This window comes from Rhinatrema bivittatum, chromosome 14 (genome assembly GCF_901001135.1).
Source record: "Rhinatrema bivittatum chromosome 14, aRhiBiv1.1, whole genome shotgun sequence".
In the NCBI taxonomy this organism is placed as follows: domain Eukaryota; kingdom Metazoa; phylum Chordata; class Amphibia; order Gymnophiona; family Rhinatrematidae; genus Rhinatrema; species Rhinatrema bivittatum.
In genome coordinates this window covers 58,864,506-58,887,329 of record NC_042628.1, presented here as the reverse complement: position 1 = coordinate 58,887,329, position 22,824 = coordinate 58,864,506, and the positions used below count along the sequence as shown (strand labels likewise).

General features: G+C 45.7%; 1 protein-coding gene across 2 annotated transcripts in view; it reads left to right on the top strand.

The window, feature by feature from the left end:
- LOC115076112 (phospholipase A2 inhibitor and Ly6/PLAUR domain-containing protein-like) overlaps positions 1-20,429 on the top strand; it is a 28,462-nt gene extending 8,033 nt beyond the window's left edge. For both annotated transcript variants that reach the window (XM_029577229.1, XM_029577231.1), the window contains exons 3-6: positions 14,749-14,868; positions 15,808-15,957; positions 19,165-19,308; positions 19,867-20,429. In XM_029577229.1, the coding sequence (XP_029433089.1) occupies positions 14,749-14,868; positions 15,808-15,957; positions 19,165-19,308; positions 19,867-20,051 (599 nt within the window). In that variant the 3' untranslated portion in view covers positions 20,052-20,429. The remainder of the gene's footprint in view (positions 1-14,748; positions 14,869-15,807; positions 15,958-19,164; positions 19,309-19,866) is intronic.
- The last annotated feature ends 2,395 nt before the right edge of the window (positions 20,430-22,824 follow it).

Below are 22,824 nucleotides of genomic sequence, written 5' to 3'. Positions count from 1 at the left end.
TGGTTAACTAATCTCCAACATGGTTAACTAATCTCCAACTCGGTTAACTAATCTCCAAATACACCATGGTCATCCTTATCTTCTATCGTTTACCTGTGTGAATTTAATAACCTGTCCTTTCTCTTCCTTCTCAGCCAAGTTCTTATTACCCTGTTATATGTAACTGCCTTTTCAACACCATTGTTATAGTTATGTTTACTATGCACCCCTGTTTTATGTGAACCAGCACGATGTGACTTCTGTCTCGAATGCCGGTATATAAAAATCTGAAATAAATAAATAAATAAATATGGTTACAATTCTCTTGCCCCTTAATGCATAGGGGTTGATTCATACCCCCTCTTCCTCTGCCCCTCTCTCCCCACCATCAACTCCTGCTATTTTGGGTCTCTAACAGTGAACATCATTAGATATTCAGTTAGTCCAGAATAGCAAATCTCCTAAAAGGATTTATTTGGAAGGATGCAGGGCAGTCAAACACCTATTCGCCATGGCTTGAAAAAGCAATATTCTGGATGCACAAATGGAGTTGACATATATGCTTCATTAGCACCTTCTGCTCCCAACCTTGGCCCACTGATGCAATGGTTCTCAATCCAATCCTCGGGACACACATAGCCAGTCTGGCTTTCAGAAAATCCACAATGAATATGCATGAGGTAGATTTGATACAATGGCGGCAGGGGGCAGATGTCTGGGGGCAGGGGGACAATAAGTAAATCTGCAGCTCAAACACTAAACTTTCAAAAGAGAAACTTTGATAAAATGAGGAAAATAGAAAAAAACTGAAAGGTGCAGCTGCAAAGGTTAAAAGTGTTCAACAGGCATGGACATTGTTTAAAAATACAATCCTAGAGGTGCAGTCCATATGTATTCCACGCATTAAGAAAGGTGGAAGGAAGGCAAAACGATTACCGTCATGGTTAAAGGGTGAGGTGAAAGAGGCTATTTTAGCCAAAAAAACATCCTTCAAAAATTGGAAGAAGGATCCATCTGAAGAAAATAGGATAAAACATAAGCATTGTCAAGTTAAGTGTAAAACACTGATAAGACAGGCGAAGAGAGAATTTGAATTGAAGTTGGCCATAGAGGCAAAAACTCATAATAAAAACTTTTAAAAATATATCTGCAACAAGAAACCTGTGAGAGAGTCAGTTGGACCATTAGATGACAGAGGGGTTAAATGGGCTCTTAGGGAAGATAAGACCATTGTAGAAAGACTAAATGAATTCTTTGCTTCCATGTTTACTAATGAGGATGTTGGGGAGATACCAGCTCCGGAGATGGTTTTCAGGGGTGATGAGTCAGATGAACTGAACGAAATCACTGTGAACCTGGAAGATGTAGTAGGCCAGATTGACAAACTAAAGAGTAGTAAATCACCTGGACCAGATGGTATGCATCCTAGGGTACTGAAGGAACTAAAAAATTAAATTTTTGATCTATTAGTTAAAATTTGTAAGCTATCATTAAAATCATCCATTGTACCTGAAGACTGAAGGGTGGCCAATGTAACCCCAATATTTAAAAAAGGCTCCAGGGACGATCCGGGTAACAATAGACCAGTGAGCCTGACGTCAGTGCCGGGAAAAATAGTGGAAACTATTCTCAAGATCAAAATCGTAGAGCATATAGAAAGACATGGTTTAATGGAACACAGTCAACATGGATTTACCCAAGGGAAGTCTTGCCTAAAAAATCTGCTTCATTTTTTTGAAGGAGTTAATAAACATGTGGATAAAGGTAAACCGGTAGATGTAGTATATTTGGATTTTCAGAAAGCATTTGACAAAGTCCCTCATGAGAGGCTTCTAACTGTTGTGTCCCGCAGCCATGGCAGACCACGACCGCGGCCCCCTACCTTGCCCGCAACGCTTCTCTGCCGTGGGAGCCCCGGGGGGAGGGTGCTGACTCAGGCCGTTGCTCCAGCACGGCCCTCGATGATGCTCGCTGCAGGGGAAGCCGTTCTGCTCCCCCCCCTCGCGGCGTCCAGCAGCGTCTCTCCTCCGCAGGGGAAATCAAAGATGGCCGCCGCCATCCTTAGGCGCGAGGCCGCACCTCCTTTACATATTTAAAGGGACCTGATCCCTTTAACCAGCTTCACCTGTCCTTGATCAGCCTGAGCAGGGGAAGTATAAAGGGAAGCTTCTTCTGCTCATTCAGTGACTTGGCAACATCCTCCAGCGCTGTCTAGTCTGCTTGCTTCGGTGAGTTCCTTGAGCTTTGGATCTTGTTCCTGTTTCGCCTTGGTGTTCCCGGTTCCTGACTTCAGATTGGCTTACTGTGATTCTCTGGTGTGCGACTTTGGATTGGCAAGAGGTGATCCCTCGGTGTGTGACCTCGGACTGGTGAGCGACGACCCTCTGGCACTTGACCTAGGACTCCTTCTAGACTACCGTCTGCAAGGGCCCGCCTATGTCTCAGCGGTCCGGGTCCCTACGGACTCCTCCCGTGGGGACCGTGGGCTTCCAGGGCGAAGCTCCAGTCAGCCCTTGCACCGATACCTTGACCTCTCAAAGGTCCACCTAAGTCCCAGCGGTCTGGGTCCCTACGGGCTCCTCCTGGGGGGATCACAGACTTCCAGTGGTGAAGACACAGCTCCTCTTCTCGTCTCTTCATCCGCCTCCACAGTCACCTCAGTCTCCAGTGCCGAGGGTCAGCTGGTCCCTTCTTCTGCTCTGCCTCGCCACCCGATGAGAGAACCTACGGATCTTCAAAAGGTATACCATCCTCCTGTTGGCCAAGGGTTCACAAGCCTGAGCATAACAGATTGCCAAGTCCATGGACCCGGCAGAGGCATCCGCCCGCCAGGCCATTCCGGGAATGGCCCAGCGCCTGGTAGACCAACAAAAATCCCTGGACGCCCTGGTTTCCTCAGTGAGAACTTAAACCAGCGTTTCGATGCGTTGGGTCCCATGAATCCTACGCTGCCCCTACGCCTATGGCTTCTGGGGGTCGGCCGGTAATCCACCTGCCCACGCTGCCATGGTTCTCTGGGGAACCTTGGGCCTGCAGGGGTTTCATGAACCAGTGCAACATCACTTCCGCCTGCAGGCCACCCTCTTTCCCAATGACGCCACCAAGACCACCTTTATCCTGGCTCTTCTTGAAGGGAAGGCCCTAGAGTGGGCTTCCCCTCTGTGGGAATGGGGTGACCCCATCCTAAGGATCGTCAGGAAGTTTTGGGAGTTGTTCTGGATAAACTTCGGGGATCCGACTCAAGGTTCGGCAGGCCCGAGACTGCTGCAGTTACGTCAAGGCTCGAGGACATTGGCGGACTATGCCATAGACTTTTAGGCTCTCTCTTCGGAGCTCGGCTGGGGCTCTGAATGCCTCCACACCATTTTCTATCAGGGGCTGAGTCCCCGAATTAACAACGAGCTCACGGGACGAGAGATACTGAGGTCCTTAAACGCCTTGATCGACTTGGCAGGATGCATAGATCGGCGCCATCAGGAGCGCCACCAAGAGGCCCAGACGACATCTAAAGCCGCGACTCCGTCCAGACACCCTCGGCATTCGCCTTCGCCTAAGGGTAGGTCAGGAACCCCCCGATCTCTACCCGACGAACCCATGGAAGTGGGATATGGGAAATTGTCCTCCCGCGAACGCCATCGGCGAATAAAGAAGGACATCTGTTTTTATTGCGGCACAGCGGGCCACCGGATAGCCGTATGCCCGGCGCGATCGGAAAACTCCCGTGCCTAGGACCTGGGGGAGGTCTCTTCCTAGGCTCCACTTCATCAGCACCTCCACTAACATTACCAGTGGCGCTAACGTCACCAGTGGGTGAGTTTCATACGTTGGCCCTGGTCGACTCAGGCCCCGGCGGCAACTTCATAATGCAGAAATTGGTGGAGCACCTGAAAATTCCACTGGCCCGTTATCCCGGCTCCTCTGGTCATCTCTTCTATTCAAGGAAGACCCCTCCCGGGTCATGTGACTCACATCACAGAATCCACCCAGTTAAAGATTGGGCTCCTTCATCGCGAAGAGATGACGTTCCACGTCCTGGAGCATTCGATACACCCGGTAGTTTTGGGCCTTCCCTGGCTCCAGGAACACGGGCCCCAGTTTGACTGAAAGACTTTACAGCTGACCCGTTGGGTCCGAGCTGTCACAGTAAATGCCTTCAATCAGTAATCCCAGTCTCCTGCTCTGTGGCCTCCACCAGTCTTCCAGGCCTGCCGGCCCCCTATGCCTCATACACGGATGTGTTCTCGAAGCAAAAGGCCGAGATTCTTCTGCCTCATCGATCCTTCGATTGCACCATCAACCTCTTCCCTGGCACCGAGCCTCCTCGAGGTCGCACTTACGCCCTCTCGCCTGCAGAGATGCAGGCCATGAATGAGTATATCAGAGAAAACCTGGAGAGGGGCTTCATTCGGAAGTCAAAGTCCCCCGCAGGGGCTGGATTCTTCTTCGTCGGGAAGCTCCTTCCCTGCATTGACTACCGGGGCTTGAATGCTATAACGGTCAAGGACCGTTATCCCTTGCCTCTCATCTCTGAGCTCTTTGACCGGCTACAAGGTGCGAGGATCTTTTCCAAGTTGGACCTCCGAGGGGCTTATAACCTCATTTGAATTAAGGAGGGTGATGAATGGAAGACGGCCTTCAATACCCGAGACGGCCACTATGAATATTTGGTGATGCTGTTCGGGCTCTGTAATGCCCCCGTAGTATTCCAGAATACCATGAATAAGATACTCCGCGACCTCTTGTACCAGTGCGTGGTTGTATATTTAGATGACATCTTGATTTTCTCCGACACTCTGGCCACCCACCGCCGGCATGTCGTCCAAGTTTTACAATTCCTCAGGGAACATAAGTTGTATGCGAAGCTCGAAAAGTGCCTGTTTGAGCAGGAGTCTCTTCCCTTCCTGGGATATATAGTCTCCAGTCAGGGATTCCGCATGGATCCGCAAAAGCTAAGAGCCATTCGGGAATGGCCACAGCCGTCTGGGCTCAAAGCACTCCAAAGGTTTCTGGGCTTCACAAACAATTACCAGTCTTTTATCCCTCACTATGCGTCTAGTGTTGCCCCGATGACAGCCCTGACCCGGAAAGGTGCGGATCCCAAAAAGTGGCCTCCAAGGGCCCGCCTAAGTCCCAGCGGTCCTGGTCCCTACGGGCTCCTCCCGGGGGACCGCAGGCTTCCAGGACGAAGCTCTAGTCAGCCCTTGCACCGATACCTTAACCTCTCAAAGGTCCACCTAAGTCCCAGTGCTGGGTCCCTACGGGCTCCTCCTGGGTGATCACAGACTTCCAGTGGTGAAGACACAGCTCCTCTTCTCGTCTCTTCATCCGCCTCCGCAGTCGCCTCAGTCTCCAGTGCCGAGGGTCAGATGGTCCCGTCTTCTGCTCTGCCTCGCCACCCGATGAGAGAACCTACAGATCCTCCCGTCGGCCAAGGATTCACAAGCCTGAGCATAACACTAAGAAAACTAAAAAGTCATGGAATAGGAGGCGATATCCTTTTGTGGATTACAAACTGGTAAAAAGACAGGAAACAAAGAGTAGGATTAAATGGTCAATTTTCTCAGTGGAAAAGGGTAAACAGTGGAGTGCCTCAGGGATCTGTACTTGGACCGGTGCTTTTCAATATATATATTAATGATCTGGAAAGGAATACGATGAGTGAGGTTATCAAATTTGTGGATGATACAAAATTATTCAGAGTAGTTAAATCATAAGCGGATTGTGATACAGTACAGGAGGACCTTGCAAGACTGGAAGATTGGGCATCCAAATGGCAGATAAAATTTAATGTGGACAAGTGCAAGGTGTTGCATATAGGGAAAAATAACCCTTGCTGTAGTTATACGATGTTAGGTTCCATATTAGGAGCTACCACCCAGGAAAAAGATCTAGGCATCATAGTGGATAATACTTTAAAATCACCGGCTCGGTGTGCTGCAGCAGTCAAAGAAGCAAACAGAATGTTAGGAATTATTAGAAAGTGAATGGTTAATAAAACAGAAAATATCATAATGCCTCTATATCGCTCCATGGTGAAACTGCACCTGGAATACTGTGTACAATTCTGGTCGCCACATCTCAAAAAAGATATAGTTGTGATGGAGAAGGTACAGAGAAGGGCAACCAAAATGATAAGGGGAATGGAACAGCTCCCCTATGAGGAAAGACTAAAGAGGTTAGGGCTGTTCAGCTTGGAGAAGAGACGGCTGAGGGGGGATATGATAGAGGTGTTTAAAATCATGAGAGGTCTAGAACAGGTAGATGTGAATTGGTTATTTACTCTTTTGGATAATAGAAAGACTAGGGGGCACTCCATGAAGTTAGCATTGGGCACATTTAAAACTAATCGGAGAAAGTTCTTTTTCACTCAACGCACAATTAAACTCTGGAATTTGTTGCCAGAGGATGTGGTTAGTGCAGTTAGTATAGCTGTGTTTAAAAAAGGATTGGATAAGTTCTTGGAGGAGAAGTCCATTACCTGCTATTTATTAAGTTGACTTAGATAACCACCGCTATTACTAGCAACTGTAACATGGAATAGACTTAGTTTTTGGGTACTTGCCAGGTTCTTATGGCCTGGATTGGCCACTGTTGGAAACCGGATGCTGGGCTTGATGGACCCTTGGTCTGACCCAATATGGCATGTTCTTATCTTCTTATGTTTTTATGTTCTTATGATATCCCGAAAACCTGACTGGCAAGATGTGTCCTGAGGATAGGGTTGAGAACCCCTGCACTACACATATACTTCTCTTTTATTCTCCTCCCTTAAGCCTTCATGCTAAATGCATTTACTCTTGCCTAGAGCAGGAGTAAGTCCAGACTGAATCTTATTTTTCTCCACACTGCTCAGCTCCCATTATCTTCTATGGGAGGAAATTTGACACATTTCTTGTCTTTTCCTGCCCTGGAAGATCATGGGAGATGTGCCATGCTACATTCTTTTCTTTAACTCTTAATAACTCCATTCACCTGGAATGTGAAAGACGTGTCAGGACAGGGGATCTCACAAGATACCGTTTCAGCAACCTTTCTTTCGCTTCTTACATTTGTGCCTCGCTTTTCTCAGGATAGACTCAAAAAGATCAATATTCAGCAGGCCCAAGAGTGGGAAGGTTACCCTGGTATTCAGCAGAACATATATAGGTAAGCATTCTGCCTACTAGTAACCCAGGTAACTTTAGGACAGCTATTTTTCCGACCTGACTTATCCATGTAACTGTAGCTGGAGAGTGCTCAATGTGTGCACTCACTAGCTAGGGTTGTCAACTGGCTCCAGATTTTCAGGACAAGTTGAGCCAGTCCTGCATGCAAGTACTTATAGACTTATTTTTCTTAGGGAATGCAATAGGGAAACCAGAATAAGTCCCAGCATGCAATGGGATAAAACCAGGACTGGATCAACCTACCGTGAAAACCTGGAGCCAGCTGGCAACCCTGTCACTAGCTAAAGTTTAGCCCTGCCCCTGGAACATCCCCCATCACTTCCTCAGGAATTGGCAGAGGCCTTCTCCTCTGGGGTCCTCCCTCTGCTTCTCCAGTGCCAGAGAAAGAATATGTCTTGAAATGGCTAAAATAAAAAAAAATTAAGCAGCTCAAAAAGGATGCAGCACAAACAACATCAAACCCAGCAAATGTAAAGCAAGATAGGAAGCAGGATGCGCAGGTCCATTCCCAAAAGGGCCTTCTCTTCAACTGTCTACGTTCATGCCTGGGAATGCTCCTGATTTCCTCCCGAGTCTCAGGAAATCTGCATCAATTGCCAGGTCTCCAGGAAAACACTAAAAAGCTCCAGATCTCTCTTTAAATTGCTCCAGCCCTTCCCCTTCAGTAAGCCTGCAGGTAGAGAGGGGTAAACCTGGAACACACACTGCAGGCAGCATGTGGGGAGATACTGCAGTTGTGATGCCAGGACTTGGGGACTCAGCTGAGAGCAGCAAAAGGGTGTAGAAGTTTGTGAGCTTTAGGAGGGTGGGAAAAGGAGAGTGCTGGGACCAAGGAGGGAGGAAAGGAACGAATGCTAGGGGAGAATGTGCTGGTGGCGGTGAGAGATAGTGTTGATTAGCAGGGAGGAGGTGGAACAGACTAAGTTGATGGGATGAAGATGAAAGAGGGCAGACTCAGGAGTAATCTAAGGAAATATTTCTTTACAGATAGGGTGGAGGATGCATGGAACAGCCTCCCTGCAGAGGCAGAAAAGGCAAGGACAGTATCTGGATTCAAGAAAGCATGGGATAAACCCAGAGGATCTCTGAGGTAGGGGTAGAAACTGCAAAGCTGAGCAGTTTGTGTGGAAGGGCAGACTGGATAGGCAGTCAGATTTCTAGGATATTCTTTATTCCTTCCTCTTACTTACCCTTTCCCCTCTTTCCCCAAGCTAGTCAACAGCAATCTCAAGGTGACCACAAACTCAAAAGTTCCCAGGTATGGCGGATAAGCACCTTCTGATGGCAAACCTTAGCTGGCAGGCTGGGGTGCTTTTGAGAGGCTGCTGCCTGGTCTGTGTAGTCAGGGGGGAAAAGAGGATAGAAATGAAGTTACAAGGCAGAAATGTTAACATGTATAATGATAAACAAGAAATTGAAGTCACACAGCATTAACTTCGAGCCACCTGCCTTGGAACCACCTGACCGAACCTCAACTATCAGCCTCTGCCAAACCTCATCCTGACACAGTTTTACAATCACTCTAAGCAAACATAGACACAGACCAAACTCCACCATGGGATTTACCAGGCTTGCCTCATGTGTAATCACTGCTCTTCGGCTTATGCCACTGGCTGTAATCTTGGTTTATGTTTATCTCTCTGGTGTGATCATTTTACCTAATGAAATCCTCTGTAGTTTGCACTAATGATGTTCCCATTTGTCACGTCTTTATTGCATTTATTTATGGTACTTCTAGTTAGACCCATTCTCTTGAATCAGTTGTTTGTTTCACTGTGCACTCTTGCACTGCATCTGACCATTTCTACTCTATTGATTCTCTGCACTATATCCCATCATTGAGGACGCCAACTGTATTTACCATATTTTTATATTTGTTGAAACCCAAACTTGTTGCAAAGTGCTTTGAACCCTCTAGCTGGAAAAGCCTGATGTAAATAAAAGATGATGATCATGAAAAGAGATACAATGTAAAAATGGCTAGGACAGGTAGGAGTCACATTGAGACATAATCATTCTCTCTGCAGCATGGAACTTCACCTAAAGCACAGAATCAAATCCAAGACATGGAAGTCACACATAAGGCAGAAAAAACAAAGACATAAGCAGCCGGCATGCAGTGTGTAACACTAGATCTATGCCAGACACAAATAATACATTATAATAGAACAACTAACCCACCAGCATGCTGGACAGACACAGTCACCATAGGAGAGCACACTTTCAGTCACAGACAAGCTACCATTCTGCACCCTGAGAAACATTGGAAGGATATGGGCAAGCCACAACTGGTCTCCCAAACTCATGTTCTCCTGTGGGTCCTTCATTAGCCCTGGCTCCATCACTTGGCCATCTTGATAGCCATCTTAGGGAGATTATATTCAGCTGGGTCTCAAGGTGATTTACCCCTGAACATAGCTCTTGTTAGGGATGTGCAGAGCAAAATTTTATGTTCATATTTTTTATGTCCGAAAGGGGGTCCCACTTGCGGCCAATATGGACATAAAAAAAATCCAATGAGTTGGGTATATGTACATATGTGCAAAAAAAAAATTAAACCCCCTCACCCTCCTTAATCCCCCCCCCAGACTTACCACAACTCCCTGGTGATCGAGCGAGGAGTGAGGACGTCATTTCTGCAATCCTTGGCGAGAAGCATGTGACGTCGGTGGCACGTCGAGTGACGCGGCGTCACGTGATTCCCGGCTCGTTCGCGCCGGACGGCTCGTTCGGCCCAAAAAGAACTTTTGGCCAGCTTGAGGGGGCCTCCTGACCCCCTCAAGCTGGCCAAAAGTTCTTTTTGGGCCGAACGAGCCGTCCGGCGTGAACTTGCCGGGAATCACGTGGCGCCGCGTCACTCAGACGCGACGTCACGTGATTCCCGGAAAGTTCGCGCCGGACGGCTCGTTCGGCCCAAAAAGAACTTTTGGCCAGCTTGGGGGGGCCTCCTGACCCCCTCAAGCTGGCCAAAAGTTCTTTTTGGGCCGAACGAGCCGTCCGGCGCGAACTTGCCGGGAATCACGTGACGTCGGCGTCACGTGATTCCCGGCTTGTTCGCGCCGAACGAGCCGTCCGGCGCGAACTTGCCGGGAATCACGTGACGTCGCGTCTGAGTGACGCGGCGCCACGTGATTCCCGGCTCGTTCGCGCCGGACGGCTCGTTCGGCCCAAAAGAACTTTTGGCCAGCTTGGGGGGGTCCCCCAAGCTGGCCAAAAGTTCTTTTTGGGCCGAACGAGCCGTCCGGCGCGAACGAGCCGGGAATCACGTGACGCCGGCGTCACTCGACGTGCCGCCGACGTCACATGCTTCTCGCCAAGGATTGCAGAAATGGCGTCCTCACTCCTCGCTCCATCACCAGGGAGTTGTGGTAAGTCGGGGGGGGGGGGGGGATTAAGGAGGGTGAGGGGGTTTATATTTTTATTTTGGCTCAACAATCGCGATTTCCAACATATCGAACATATCTATGTTCGATATGTGGGAAATCCGATCGTTTATGTCGAATCAATTTTTTAAGTAAAAAAAAAATATGAGTTGCGTTTTACTAATGCGGTCAATCCGAATGCACACCCCTAGCTCTTGTGCACTTCCAAATTTTGCAAAATGTTATGTAATGAGGTCAAGGTATTCAATCCAAAAGCCATCCACTTTTCTCAGCTTTAGCCATATAACTTTAGCGAGATGCTTGGTTTGTTTATAGCAGAATTCATTACACACCTAATTTGTTTATTTCTTCATTATTCCTTCTTTAGATAGCTAAATAATGCTGCAGTCTGGTACGTTAGAGTTTCACACAAACTTCACACATATTTTCAGTTTGCCTTGTCCTCAAGCATTCCCTAACAAGACTTTTCCCTTTCTCTAAAATCTCTCCCTTATAGTCACATCTCATTATTTATTTAGTTATGAATGTTTGATATTCTGCCTTCTCCCAAGGTTAGCCTCCAGGCGGATTACAATAAATTTAAATGACCAGAGGCATTAGAACAGCTTACAGTCAAATCAGCATTTGCAAGTAAGGAAGCATGGGGATCCAGTATAGGACAACCATTGGTGAACAGTTTCAAGACCCAGTTGTTTTCCTGTTGTGAATAATTTTAATTAAATGTGGTGCTTGACTCAGGTCCCTAGGGCACACTGCATCTGCATTAAAAACTCCCTAACTTCTTTTTGAAGGAGGGCATTTCAGAATTTGAGCTCTAGGATGTGTAACCCTTGGTTAAATTAAGGTTGATGTTGAGTGGCATGCCCCATTGCCCCTCTCGTTTAGAGACCCTTATGGTAAAACCCAGAATAAATCTATCTCCATAGATAATTTTCTATTTATTCACTGTTGTCCTACTTTCACAATGTCCTGCTTCCACAGCAGCTTTTGTTGCTATTGCTGATGCTGTTGTTCATGCTGTGTTTGCTGTTGTACTGCCAACTGGTGTCAGCCTGCATGTTCATAGCTTCTGCTGTATTCAGTGCAGCTGGCTCTAAAGCAGCAGTGGGAATTTCTGGTCCGCAAGGGTTGCAAACCAGTTGGGTTTTCAGGATATCCCTAATGAATATGCATGAAATAGATTTGCATACAACTGAGGCAAAGTGCATGCAAAGCTCTCTCATGCATATTCATTGAGGATATTCTGACAACCCCACTGGTTTGTGGCTCTCAAGGACCGGAATTGCCCACCCCTGCTCTAAAGGGTTAACTTCTGATTGGAAGCAGGTTGGCCTAGGAGTTTTTGCCTTGTGTTGTCAGTCATCTCTGGTCAATCTATGTGGCATCAGCAGCTAACCTGGCCAATCCTGTTGAATTAGTTTCATTTTACCTGTCCTTATTTCTGTGGCCCAGTCTATGCTGGTCGCTGTTATCTCCAGTTTATGTACAATAAAACTCTATTATTTGTTTTGCCTGTTAAGAAAGTTTGAAGTTCAAGAAGCAACCTCTTCTGTCTGTGAGTAAGGACCAAGTTAAGCTATTTGTTCAAGCTGTGTATAAGAAACGGATAGTGGAAACAGAATACATTTATTTATTTATTTACAATCACTTATATACCACAAAATCTTAATAAATCGATGCAGTTTACAAACTTAAACCTACAAACAAAAAATCTAAAAAATAAAATAAAAAGACAAACATTTCAAAATGCCACTCTGAAATCAATACATGCCTTTCAAGTTTTGCAGAATCAGTTCTCAGCTTGAGAGTGAAGACAGAGTTGTGTGTCAGAGCAAGTAATCAGAATGGAATGAGTAAAAATAAAAACAGATTATATATATAAAAAAAAAATGTATCTAACTCCAAAACTGAGCAAAAATTAAAGCTCCTCTGAGTTTTATGTAGAATCATCTTCAAGAAAGAAAATATTTGAACCCAAGACTCAGAAGTGTATTTTCCAGAAAAAAAAAGTATGAAGTGATATGCAACTAAGTCAGTAGCAACTGATATCCCACCCTTATGGAAAGTTTGCACCATTTATCTTAAAGCAATTGCTCTAAAACCTGTTGTTGGAAGCAAAGGAATGCAAGTAGAGCCATAGCCAAGTAATTTGGCACCTATGTCCATGTCAAATTGTGTGCTGAGCCCTCTCCCTGTATATAATGTCTATATAACACCCCCTAGCTGCATATCATAGCCCCTACTCCCACTATCTGCTCCCTGGGTTACACATCCTCACTCATAACCCCAGTCTAATACCCTCAAAACTCATGCCCTAGTTCCACCAACCCCAGCTCACCCAAGTCCTCAGCCATGACCCAGTTGCTGCTCTCCCACCCTCAATCTCCCAGTTCCCATGTTTCCCCCAAGCCAAATCCTTTGGTGCTTCTCTTCCCCCTCTTAACTTCCAGTCTCTGCTGTCCCTCCCTCTCTCTCCATGGGCCTGCCCAAGCTGGAAGAAGAGCAGAGCTGGTACCTTTCTCTTCCTCCTATGTGGTTCTCAGTTTAAGAAGCAGTTTGAACCGTGAGGTTAATTTTAGATTTCTAGGGAGTTCAATGTGGTTCAAATAATATCTTAGACTCTGAACCACAGGAGAAGCCGGGAAAGATGCCATGTCCACTCTTATTCTGGCTTGTTCTGGGTCATGGAGAGAAATGAGCATCAGCAGCAGACTTGCATTTCTGGCGACCGCAGAGTCTTCGGCCCCACATGAGCTGTATCAGGGGGGTGAGGCCACAAGGCAAGGCATTTTGGTTTTGCCCCATGGGCCCCATCACAGCCTGATTATGCCCAATGGAGACCAAGTGCCTGAGGCAAATGCTCCTCTCTCCTCCTCTTCCTTCCCCTCATCCTGAACATTTCTGGGCCCATGAAGTGGAACAGTGATATTACACCGCTAGACGGTAACTTTGAAACAGCCGCATGGGCACACATGTACATGTATTTGCTGGCTTGCGCCCAGAGACACAGCCATTTTATAACAAATGCGCGGATATGATATAAAATCAGCTGTATGTGCGTACATGTGCACGCAGTTTTATATGGACAGGCACAAATGCGCGCAAATGCCATCTTTACTGTGTAAGTGAGGAGGATTTTAAGAACAACGCGTGCCATCACACTAGTCCTTTTCCCCAGTTCCTTCCCAGTTAATGGATCAGACTTCCTACCCCCCCCCCCCCCCTGTTATTTAGCCTCCCTGTTTCCTTTGTTTTTTTATTTTAATAATTACATGCTGTCCATAGCAAGTGTAAAGTTACTCGGCAGGGGATACCGGCGCATACTTGTGCATGTAAATACTTACACGCGCATGTCAATGTAGCTTCCCGGAATGGCCATGTCCTACCCATGCTCCTCCCAGACCACGCCCGTGCCCTATCTCTTTCTAAACTTGAGTTGTGCATCTATCGGGAGATATGTGCGTACCTGCGCACTTTTTAAAATCCGCGTGGCATGCTATGGCCCGACACACATGCCTATCTCCCGGCTTTGATGTGTGTAAACCTTTTAAAATTGACCTTTTAGGGCAGTGGCACCTATGGCCGTGGCCACACTGGCCGTAGGCGAGCTAGGCCCTAACATAGCTCTAAGATAAGATTACTGTGAAGCTTTGCATTATAGACTATTTAATTGCTCAACACAGAAACTTGAAAACTGTTATAACTCATGGTTTCTTGTGGAATGCAACCTGTTTATCAAATGCTGTTGTAAATAAAGCCAGATCAGGTTAGGCCACACCAGCTGAGTGATCTGTACTTATTGTGATTGAAAAGACAGAGTTTGCAACTATAAACACAGGAACGATGGACACCTTTACAGTGAGTTTTTTCTACGCCCAGGTCCTCTTTATCATCTATTAGACCAATTCATTTGAGAACCCTGCAGCCAATCAGGATATCCTCTTGATACACAAGTTATAGATGACTTAATGCTGTCTCTCAGTGACCTAACAAAGGCTGAATCAGAAGTCAGTCAGTTGTTTCAGTGTCCAGAGATTATAATCCAATAATTGTTCCTGTTCCTTTCTCAGGCTATTGTTGAGGAGGTAATCAGGATCTGGCTGGTTTCCGCAGGGCTAGACTGCAAGGAGTAAAAAACAGGAAGAGGCAGGGATTGTGAAGTACCAGTGGGGCACTCAGAGGTGGTCAAGCTATTTCCTTATGTGTATTTCTCTCCTCAGGGAATTCTCTGACATGTGAAAAATGCATCAACTTGCATGGAGCAAATTGCACAGGTGCCTTGGTAACTTGTGATGCCCCTGAAAGTGTCTGCACAGCCACCCTGAGAGAAACCTCAAAGGGTAAGGAGATTCCTGCCTTCCTGGCAGATTCGAACTATCTCTTGGAAAGGTAACAGATCTCCTATGCACCACGTGTTGTGTTCCAAGGGTGCAAAGGGAGTTTTAAAAGAACGACATTACAGTAAGAGTCGGGTGGTGTACCTTTTAACACTGCACAACTGACAGACAAAACAGCTCCCTTTTAAATGATTTTGATGTCTCACCAGACATATCCAAGTAGCCTCATCAGCTTTGCCATTTTTGTGTGCCAGACCTGAATGTGGGCATTTACTGGCAGTTAATGTCTCTTTTGGAAAGGCTGAAGGCTGCAGGCAAAGCTGAAGGGACCCATGGCATTTATTGCCAAATACAGACCTGTCTAGAGGAGAATGCAATTACAAGACAACATTTACTGTTTTTCTTATGATTGGGGGGGGGGGGGGGCGGGAAACTTTTAAATTATTAAGTAATTTCACATATACAAATAGAGAAGACTTTTCTAGGAATCGTCTGCTGTGCTGATTTCCATTTTTGGCACTCAACATGACCATCTGCTTCTCCTAATTACCCAAAACAAGAGCAGTATGCAGAGCCCCATCCTGAGTATGGAAAAACGTAGCCTATAATTTTACTAAGGCAAGGCATAGTTTAGCTGCTTGGCTCGCTTCCTTAACTTTACTCTTACTAGCCCATGCTTTCATTTGATTTTCTTCAAAGTTTTTATGTTTAAAAAAAAAAAAAAAAAAAAGAACAGGAAAGACATAACCCTTCTCAGCAATCCTGTCAATGAAGGGGAAACATTTCTAGGGGATAAGCACACCCCCTTGCGGGCCAGTGCCCATCAAGCTGGGCTGACACGTGCTTCTCTTAAACTGGAGTCAAGATAGTCCTGTGCCTGGGCTTGGACTGGGTGGGAGAAGGTTCGCCTGTCCTTACTAATTGTATGCCGCACCTCAACAGGAAATCAGAAGACAGTGGTCTTTGAAAAGGCCTGTGGCAGAAGCAAGGATTGCGAACAGAAGAACTCCATCCTGACTGCTGAAAATTTCCGAGTGAGCCTGAACACCCGCTGCTGCGCGTCTGACCACTGTAACCAGGGCAGCCTGAAGGGTTTGTATCAGCAGCTCTGTGCATTGCTCTTATTCTCTTGTGTTGCTAGTTGGAGGGACCTGGTATGCTGGCATCCTCTCGTGCGGGCAGTTTTGTTTTTTTTCCTGTTTTGCTTCAAATGTTCCAGCTTGTATTTCCTGCGAGGAGTGCATCTTTCCTGCAGCTTTTTGAAGTTCAGAAATAAAAAAAAAAAAAACAACCAGTTCCTCCAGTGACCAAAGTTGCTACATTGGGGTGGAAAGCTGAGACTGAGCCAGAACAGGATGGTCCTTCTCCAGTCAGGATAGAAAACAGAATTATACAGGCACGATCCTTCCCAGATAAGGCTGAAATCACGGAGCCTTGGAGCAAAGAAAAATTAGATTTGCTGAACCCTTTTGACAGGCTGTGCCGGGTCTGAAGCCTGCAGACAGATTGAGTGTGGCCCAAGTCCTCCATATTTGGCTTTCAAAAGCTTAAGACCTCCAGTTTTTATTGCTCCTGGAGTGTGCCTCTCCGTACCACACCAGCTCTCTTTTTAATTCCAGTCCACCCTCAGGAGTAAGGATAGTTAAAAACAATTATTTTTCTAACGGAATGAAAAATGCAAAAAAAAAAAAAAAAGCAACCTAATTGACTTTTTATTAGAAGGGAGAAGAAGTATGTGCATGCGTCTTCCTTCGCAGACACTAATGCCTTTTCATGTGGCTAAAAGCAGAGGCATTGTGAACCCAGGACAATCTTCTAAAAGGTCAATTTAACCCCGGGGTAAATGGCTTTGAATTTTCCTCAGAGAGGGTAATCTTCAAAGCCATTTCCAAGGGCAAAGCACTGCCATACCCATGGGAAATCGGATTTGGGAAAATTGCCCCCGCTCTCTGCAGGAAGGGTCTGCGTCTGCTTACTTTCCCCGCATTCCCAGGGGCGGAGTTGGGAAGGGGTTCGCACTCGCATGCATAATATTACGTTTTCCAAAGTTATGTGTGTAATGTTTCTCGAAAAAGCTAGCCCCCACAGATTAGCAGATGTACAGGTGGACGGGTAGCTTTTCTGGGATCATCTGCAAAGGGGACCTAGGCATCTCAAAAGACAGTTCTGTTTTTGAAAATGAACGTATCGTCCTTGGGTAAGAAGTACCTGTGGGCTTTCCCCCACTGTGGGTACCCATAATGTCAAGAGCAGGGAAGCAATGGTGAATTTTCATGAAAAATGAATTGGACTTTTTGAGGGTAACTTTGAAAGCTACTTGCATGCATTAAACTGAGATTTAAGTGAAAATGGGGACACAAAAATAGCCCCGGGCTCTGCGCACATACAAGTCTGCAACTGTAACTGTTCGGCACAGACTTTTATGTGAACCACAGAGGGAGGGGTTCCGGGAGGTGGAGCTGGAACTCATATTCCTACACCTTGGTTTTTAAAAGGATGAACGTAAAATTACCCCGCATCAGTTGCACCGTTCTAAGAAAAGGTATAACTATATGTCGGGAAATGCGTGCACGTACATAGTCAATTACCTGAGGATTCTTTAAACAAAATTAACACGCATCGGTTCACTTTGAAAATTCTTGGTAAAGTCTTTGCATGCAACGCACATGCAGGTTTTTACCACTATGCACACTGTTTGAAGCTTACCCTAGGTTGTTATTTTTTTTTTGGGGGGGGGGGGGGGGGTTGGGGGCTATATTTTAGAATTTTCAAAAGGTGAATTTCAATCTTGTTCAGGTTTTCAGAATTTCCCAGATCCTGTTGAAGAAATATATATATATATATGAATAGCGAACTGGAGAAATTCTATAGAAAGTCAGACATTTATGGTGATTCCCAATATTTGATTCAATATTTTCATACGCTTGTATACAAATCCACTAATTTAATGAAATTCAGATTTTTTAAAAATCAGCTTCTGATTTCTTCAAAAAGGTTCATCAAATCAATTAACAAACATTCATAATTTCCCTAGGTTAGGCACAATGCTTTGCCACAGCACGTTTTAAGATGTTTGCACATTTCCAATTCCTGATCCAAGTTGTTCCTATATCCTGAGCAATGTCATCTGTGAGAACAGGGTCAGTCTGGACCATTCTAGTCTTGCTAACATAGCTGCTTCCATAGGATAGAAAGATCTAAGGCAGCAATTTAAAAATAATTGGTAACTTAACATTAAAATGACTGATGGTTAGAGGATGAGGATTCTTATGTGCTATATGTGCTTTTGAAATATTAAAGAGCATCAAGTACTTTTTTTTTAATGTACATTGTTATTGCATAATGCTTAATTATACCCTAAAGCTTACCACACCTGATCTTCATTTTTCTAGAACTGTTCCCTTCAGACTGGTTTACAAAAAGATAAACCACATGAAACAGGACAGACACAGTTAGTTGTCATTTTGACTTACTAAAAGGCCAATGTAATAAGCCATGGCTTTTAACTCCTGTTTTGCGAAGATTTTTCAGTGCTAGCACAACCCTGGTATATAATAAAGGTTTTATTGCTGAAAAAGCAGGCTGTGAAACAGGAATTAAAACCCCACTAGGTTTGGCATGTCTCCATGCAAATTGCAGATTAGCAATGAATTTATTAGCCATTACCCTGCAATACAGGGAGGCATGCTAAAGAACAAACAGCTGTGCTCTGATTCTTTACTGTGGGAAATGTAATTTCTGATCAGAGCACCCACCCAAGTTTCAAAAACAAATAGTGGCCCAGGGCACAAATTCCCAACCCTTCTTTTCCCCAAGTTAAACTTTACATGATAGAGCAGGCTGAATGCAAACTTCCTCCCACCCAAGTTAAAGAAATTAAAAATAGTGGCCAAGGGCACCTACATTCCTAGCCATTTCCTTCCATCCCCCTTTTCACTGGCTGGCCATTGATTGGTCCCTTCACCAGCATTAATATAAATGTAGTCACCTCATTGGCTGGCCATTGATTGGTCCCTTCACCAGTATTAATATAAATGTAGTCACCTCATTGGCTGGTCATTGATTGGTCCCTTCAGTGGCCAGCCAGTGACATGAAGACATTTATAATAGTACAGCTGAGGTGCAGCCTGACAAGAGAAGATAAGGCTTATTCACCCGTGGCTGGGCTTAGGAGTTTGTATAGTTCTAATTTCCCAAAGAAAAGTAGGTCTACAAGGAAAGCTTTGATTCAGCCCCTCCTTAATGTTCTCTGAAACTCCCTCTCCAAGTTAAAACCTGATTGGTTTCATCCTTTCTTAGGGATCCCTGTAAATAACACTTTGAATGGGCAAACTTGTCCATCCTGCTTCTCGTTACTGAACTCCAACCCCTGCAACGAGAAGGCAACAATAAGCTGTAGTGGAGAAGAAACCGAGTGTATCCAGCTGACAGCATTAAAGAAAGGTATGGGGCCACAGGCACTGTATAATGGGAGCCGACTTCAGCCATGTAGTCTGTAAGTATGGGGCACTACATAGCTTTCTAAAAACCAGGGGAATCCTCAAGGGTGCAACTCATGAGAATTAGTGCTCTCCAGGAGCTGTTTCTTTCCTGTTTAGGAACCCCTAAAAAAATGAAGACATCCATATTCAAAAGCATTTTGCTGGATAACTCAAAACTGACTAAATGCAGATTTGGGCATTCAGCCAGCAACCTTATTAGCTGGCTTGAATTTAACAGGGGGCATAACTGGGAGGAGCTGTTAGTGGGCTATGTTATCCGGCTAACTCCAATATTCAGAGTTAGCCAGCTAACTTTGCTATCTGGACAGTCAACTTTCTAGTAAAAATGAAAAATAGGTTTTTAAAGTTTTTAGGAGCGTAACTTTAAAAGCCTATTTGTCATTTTTACTAGAAAGTGATAACATGAGCTCAGGCATGCAAAGAGGCAGATAACTTGATCACAGGAATGCTGATAACCTAATCGCAGGGATACTGATGGTATGCATATTTCTCTGTGCAGGAAATATGATTATGCTGCATGGCTGTGCTACAGAACAAATGAGTGATTCTGGGGGAAAAGCTGCTTTCTATGGGACCTCAGTTCAAGTGATCAGTTTTTCAAAAAGCAACGGCAGCATTCGACTTCAGTCTAACCTCTTCCTTCTAGCCCTAGCTGGTCTCCTCCTGATGAAGCTTCTCTCCTAATGGCCTCTTCCTTCCATCTCTCAGCATGTGGCTTCACCTAGGAAATTCTGATAGGCAAGATATAAATCTTATAAATAGATAAATAAAGTGTAGTTTCTTCTAATATATAAGCTATGCCGAAAATACTAATTCCTTGTCTATAAAAATTCAGTTTCCTATTGATTCAAAAGGTGCATTAATGATCTATTTTAAACTGTAAAGTTGACTGAACAGATATATCTCTGTAAGCAGTGACTCACAGTCCTTGTGACCTTGGGCAAGTCATTTCACCTTCATTGTCTCAAATACAAACTTAGATTATGAGCCCACTGGGGACAGGGAAATGCCCATTGTACCTGAATGTAATTCACTTTGAAGTGCCTGAAAAGCGAAATATAAATAAATACCCTTAATACTCTTTTTTGTCAAAATAATGCTATCTCTGTGCTTACTGAACGTAGCTGGGAATGACTCAACATGGGGTGAACATACTCTGACTACTTTTGTTGATCATGCTTGGGAGTGGCTGAATGCTGCAGCAAGGAACACTTGGGCATTGCAAGGACAATAAGCAGAGCAATTCACATAAATAAACCCGTATTTACTTGCATAAAAGTGCAGGCTGATTATTGGCCCCTTGTCCTCTGTACAAGTAAAGCACAAGCACAGCAGGGTGTAACTTCTCATGGGAGGGATAGGGGTGATGTCAACTGATGGCGCCCAGGCTGGTGACATTTACTTCATAGCTTCTGTAAACGTTTGGCACGTTCCACTGAGCATGTGCGTAATGTGCCGCGGCACGGACGTCATGCAAGGCCCCCTTCAATTATTTATATAACTAACAACATCTGAAATGCAACTCCAAGGGGAGGTGCTTTGGATCTGTGAGGATTTACATCCTGCTATCCTCAGAGATCATCTATTATAGGTCAGCAACTCTCACATTCTCCGAAAACATGCAGGATGTGAAGTCCTCACAAATGGGGAATCACTAGATACATGCTGCTCCGTGAAAAATTAGGGAATAAAGGAACTATTTTTGGAGTCAACAAGCCCTTTTTTTTCTCTTTTTATTGTATAAAGAGGATAGCATGGAAATAATAATAGGTTCTGCGGCAGATGGAGCTAGAGCTTAAACCTCACAAAGACTTTGCAAGGACAGCTTGAACAAACCTACTTTAACGACAAGAATCTTTATCTCAACAATAACAATAATGTGAATGAGTGGGCTGAGCTCCACATCACAGTTTTGCAAATCTCTTCCATGGAGGCAGCACTCAAGTGGGCCACTGATGCCGCCATGACGCCTATGAGCCCTGGCATGGCCCATCCAGAGCCAGATCTGCCTGGGCATAACAGAAAAAGATGCAATCTGGTATTCAACAAGAAAGGTTGTGTTTGGCAACAGCAATTCCAGGTCTGTTGGGGGTCAGAAGGTATTTTTCAAAGCCACATACACACATGAAACTCGTATGTAGTGTAACTGCTATGCGCATAAGTAGCTCTTTAATAATAGCCCCCGAGAGTGTGCATGTAAAAGTAAACGTGTAACACCATTACACACATAAGTTTGCTCATACTCCCGGTAGGCATTCTGGGAGCAGAGTTGGGGTGGGGGTAGACTTACCTGCAGATTCTCCGATTTTCAAAAGTCTGAGCTGAAGTTTGCATACAGAGGTTACATATCGCTAGTAGACAGTATAACTTCCAGCATGTAACTTGGGTACATGCTAGGGGACTTTAATTCCAGCCTTTTTATCTGCATATAAAATCACTTTGACAAATAGCAGTAAAGTCTGAGTTGAACAGGTATGCGTAGGCTTTACTGATATATGTCATGTTCTAAAATTACCCTGCCTAAGAGTTTTGGCTCTTTTGTACTCCAAACTGTGCAAGGCTTGTTTACTAGAGATGTGAATCGTGTCCTCGATCGTCTTAACGATCGATTTCGGCTGGGAGGGGGAGGGAATCGTATCGTTGCCGTTTGGGTGTTTAGAATATCGTGAAAATCGTTAAAATCGTGAACCGGCACACTAAAACCCCCTAAAACCCACCCCCGACCCTTTAAATTAAATCCCCCACCCCCAAATGCCTTAAATTACCCTGGGATCCAGCGGCGGTCCATAGCTAAATCGGGGGAAGGGGGAGGGCAGGAAAACCGGCACCCTAAATCCCCCTAAAACCCACCCCCGACCCTTTAAATTAAATCCCCCCCTCCCGAACCCCCCCAAATGCCTTAAAGTACCCTGGGGTCCAGCGGCGGTCCGAAACGGGCCGAAAACCGGCACACTAAATCCCCCTAAAACCCACCCCAACCCTTTAAATTAAATCCCCCCCCTCCCGAACCCCCCCAAATGCCTTAAAGTACCCTGGGGTCCAGCGGCGGTCCGAAACGGGCTCCTGCTGTTGAAGCGTGTTGTCTTCAGCCGGCGCCATTTTGCAAAATGGTCGCCGCAAAATGGCGGCGGCCATAGACCAACACGATTCGACCGCAGGAGGTCGCTTCCGGACCCCCGCTGGACTTTTGGCAAGTCTTGTGGGGGTCAGGAGGCCCCCCCAAGCTGGCCAAAAGTCTCTGGGGGTCCAGCGGGCGTCCGGGAGCGATCTCCTGCCGCGAATCGTTTTCCGTACGGATAATGGCGCCGGCAGGAGATCGACTGCAGGAGGTCGTTCAGCGAGGGTTCCGGACCTCCGCTGAACGACCTCCTGCAGTCGATCTCCCGCCGGCCATACGCGTATGGCCGGCGCCATTATCCGTACGGAAAACAATTCGCGGCAGGAGATAGCTCCCGGA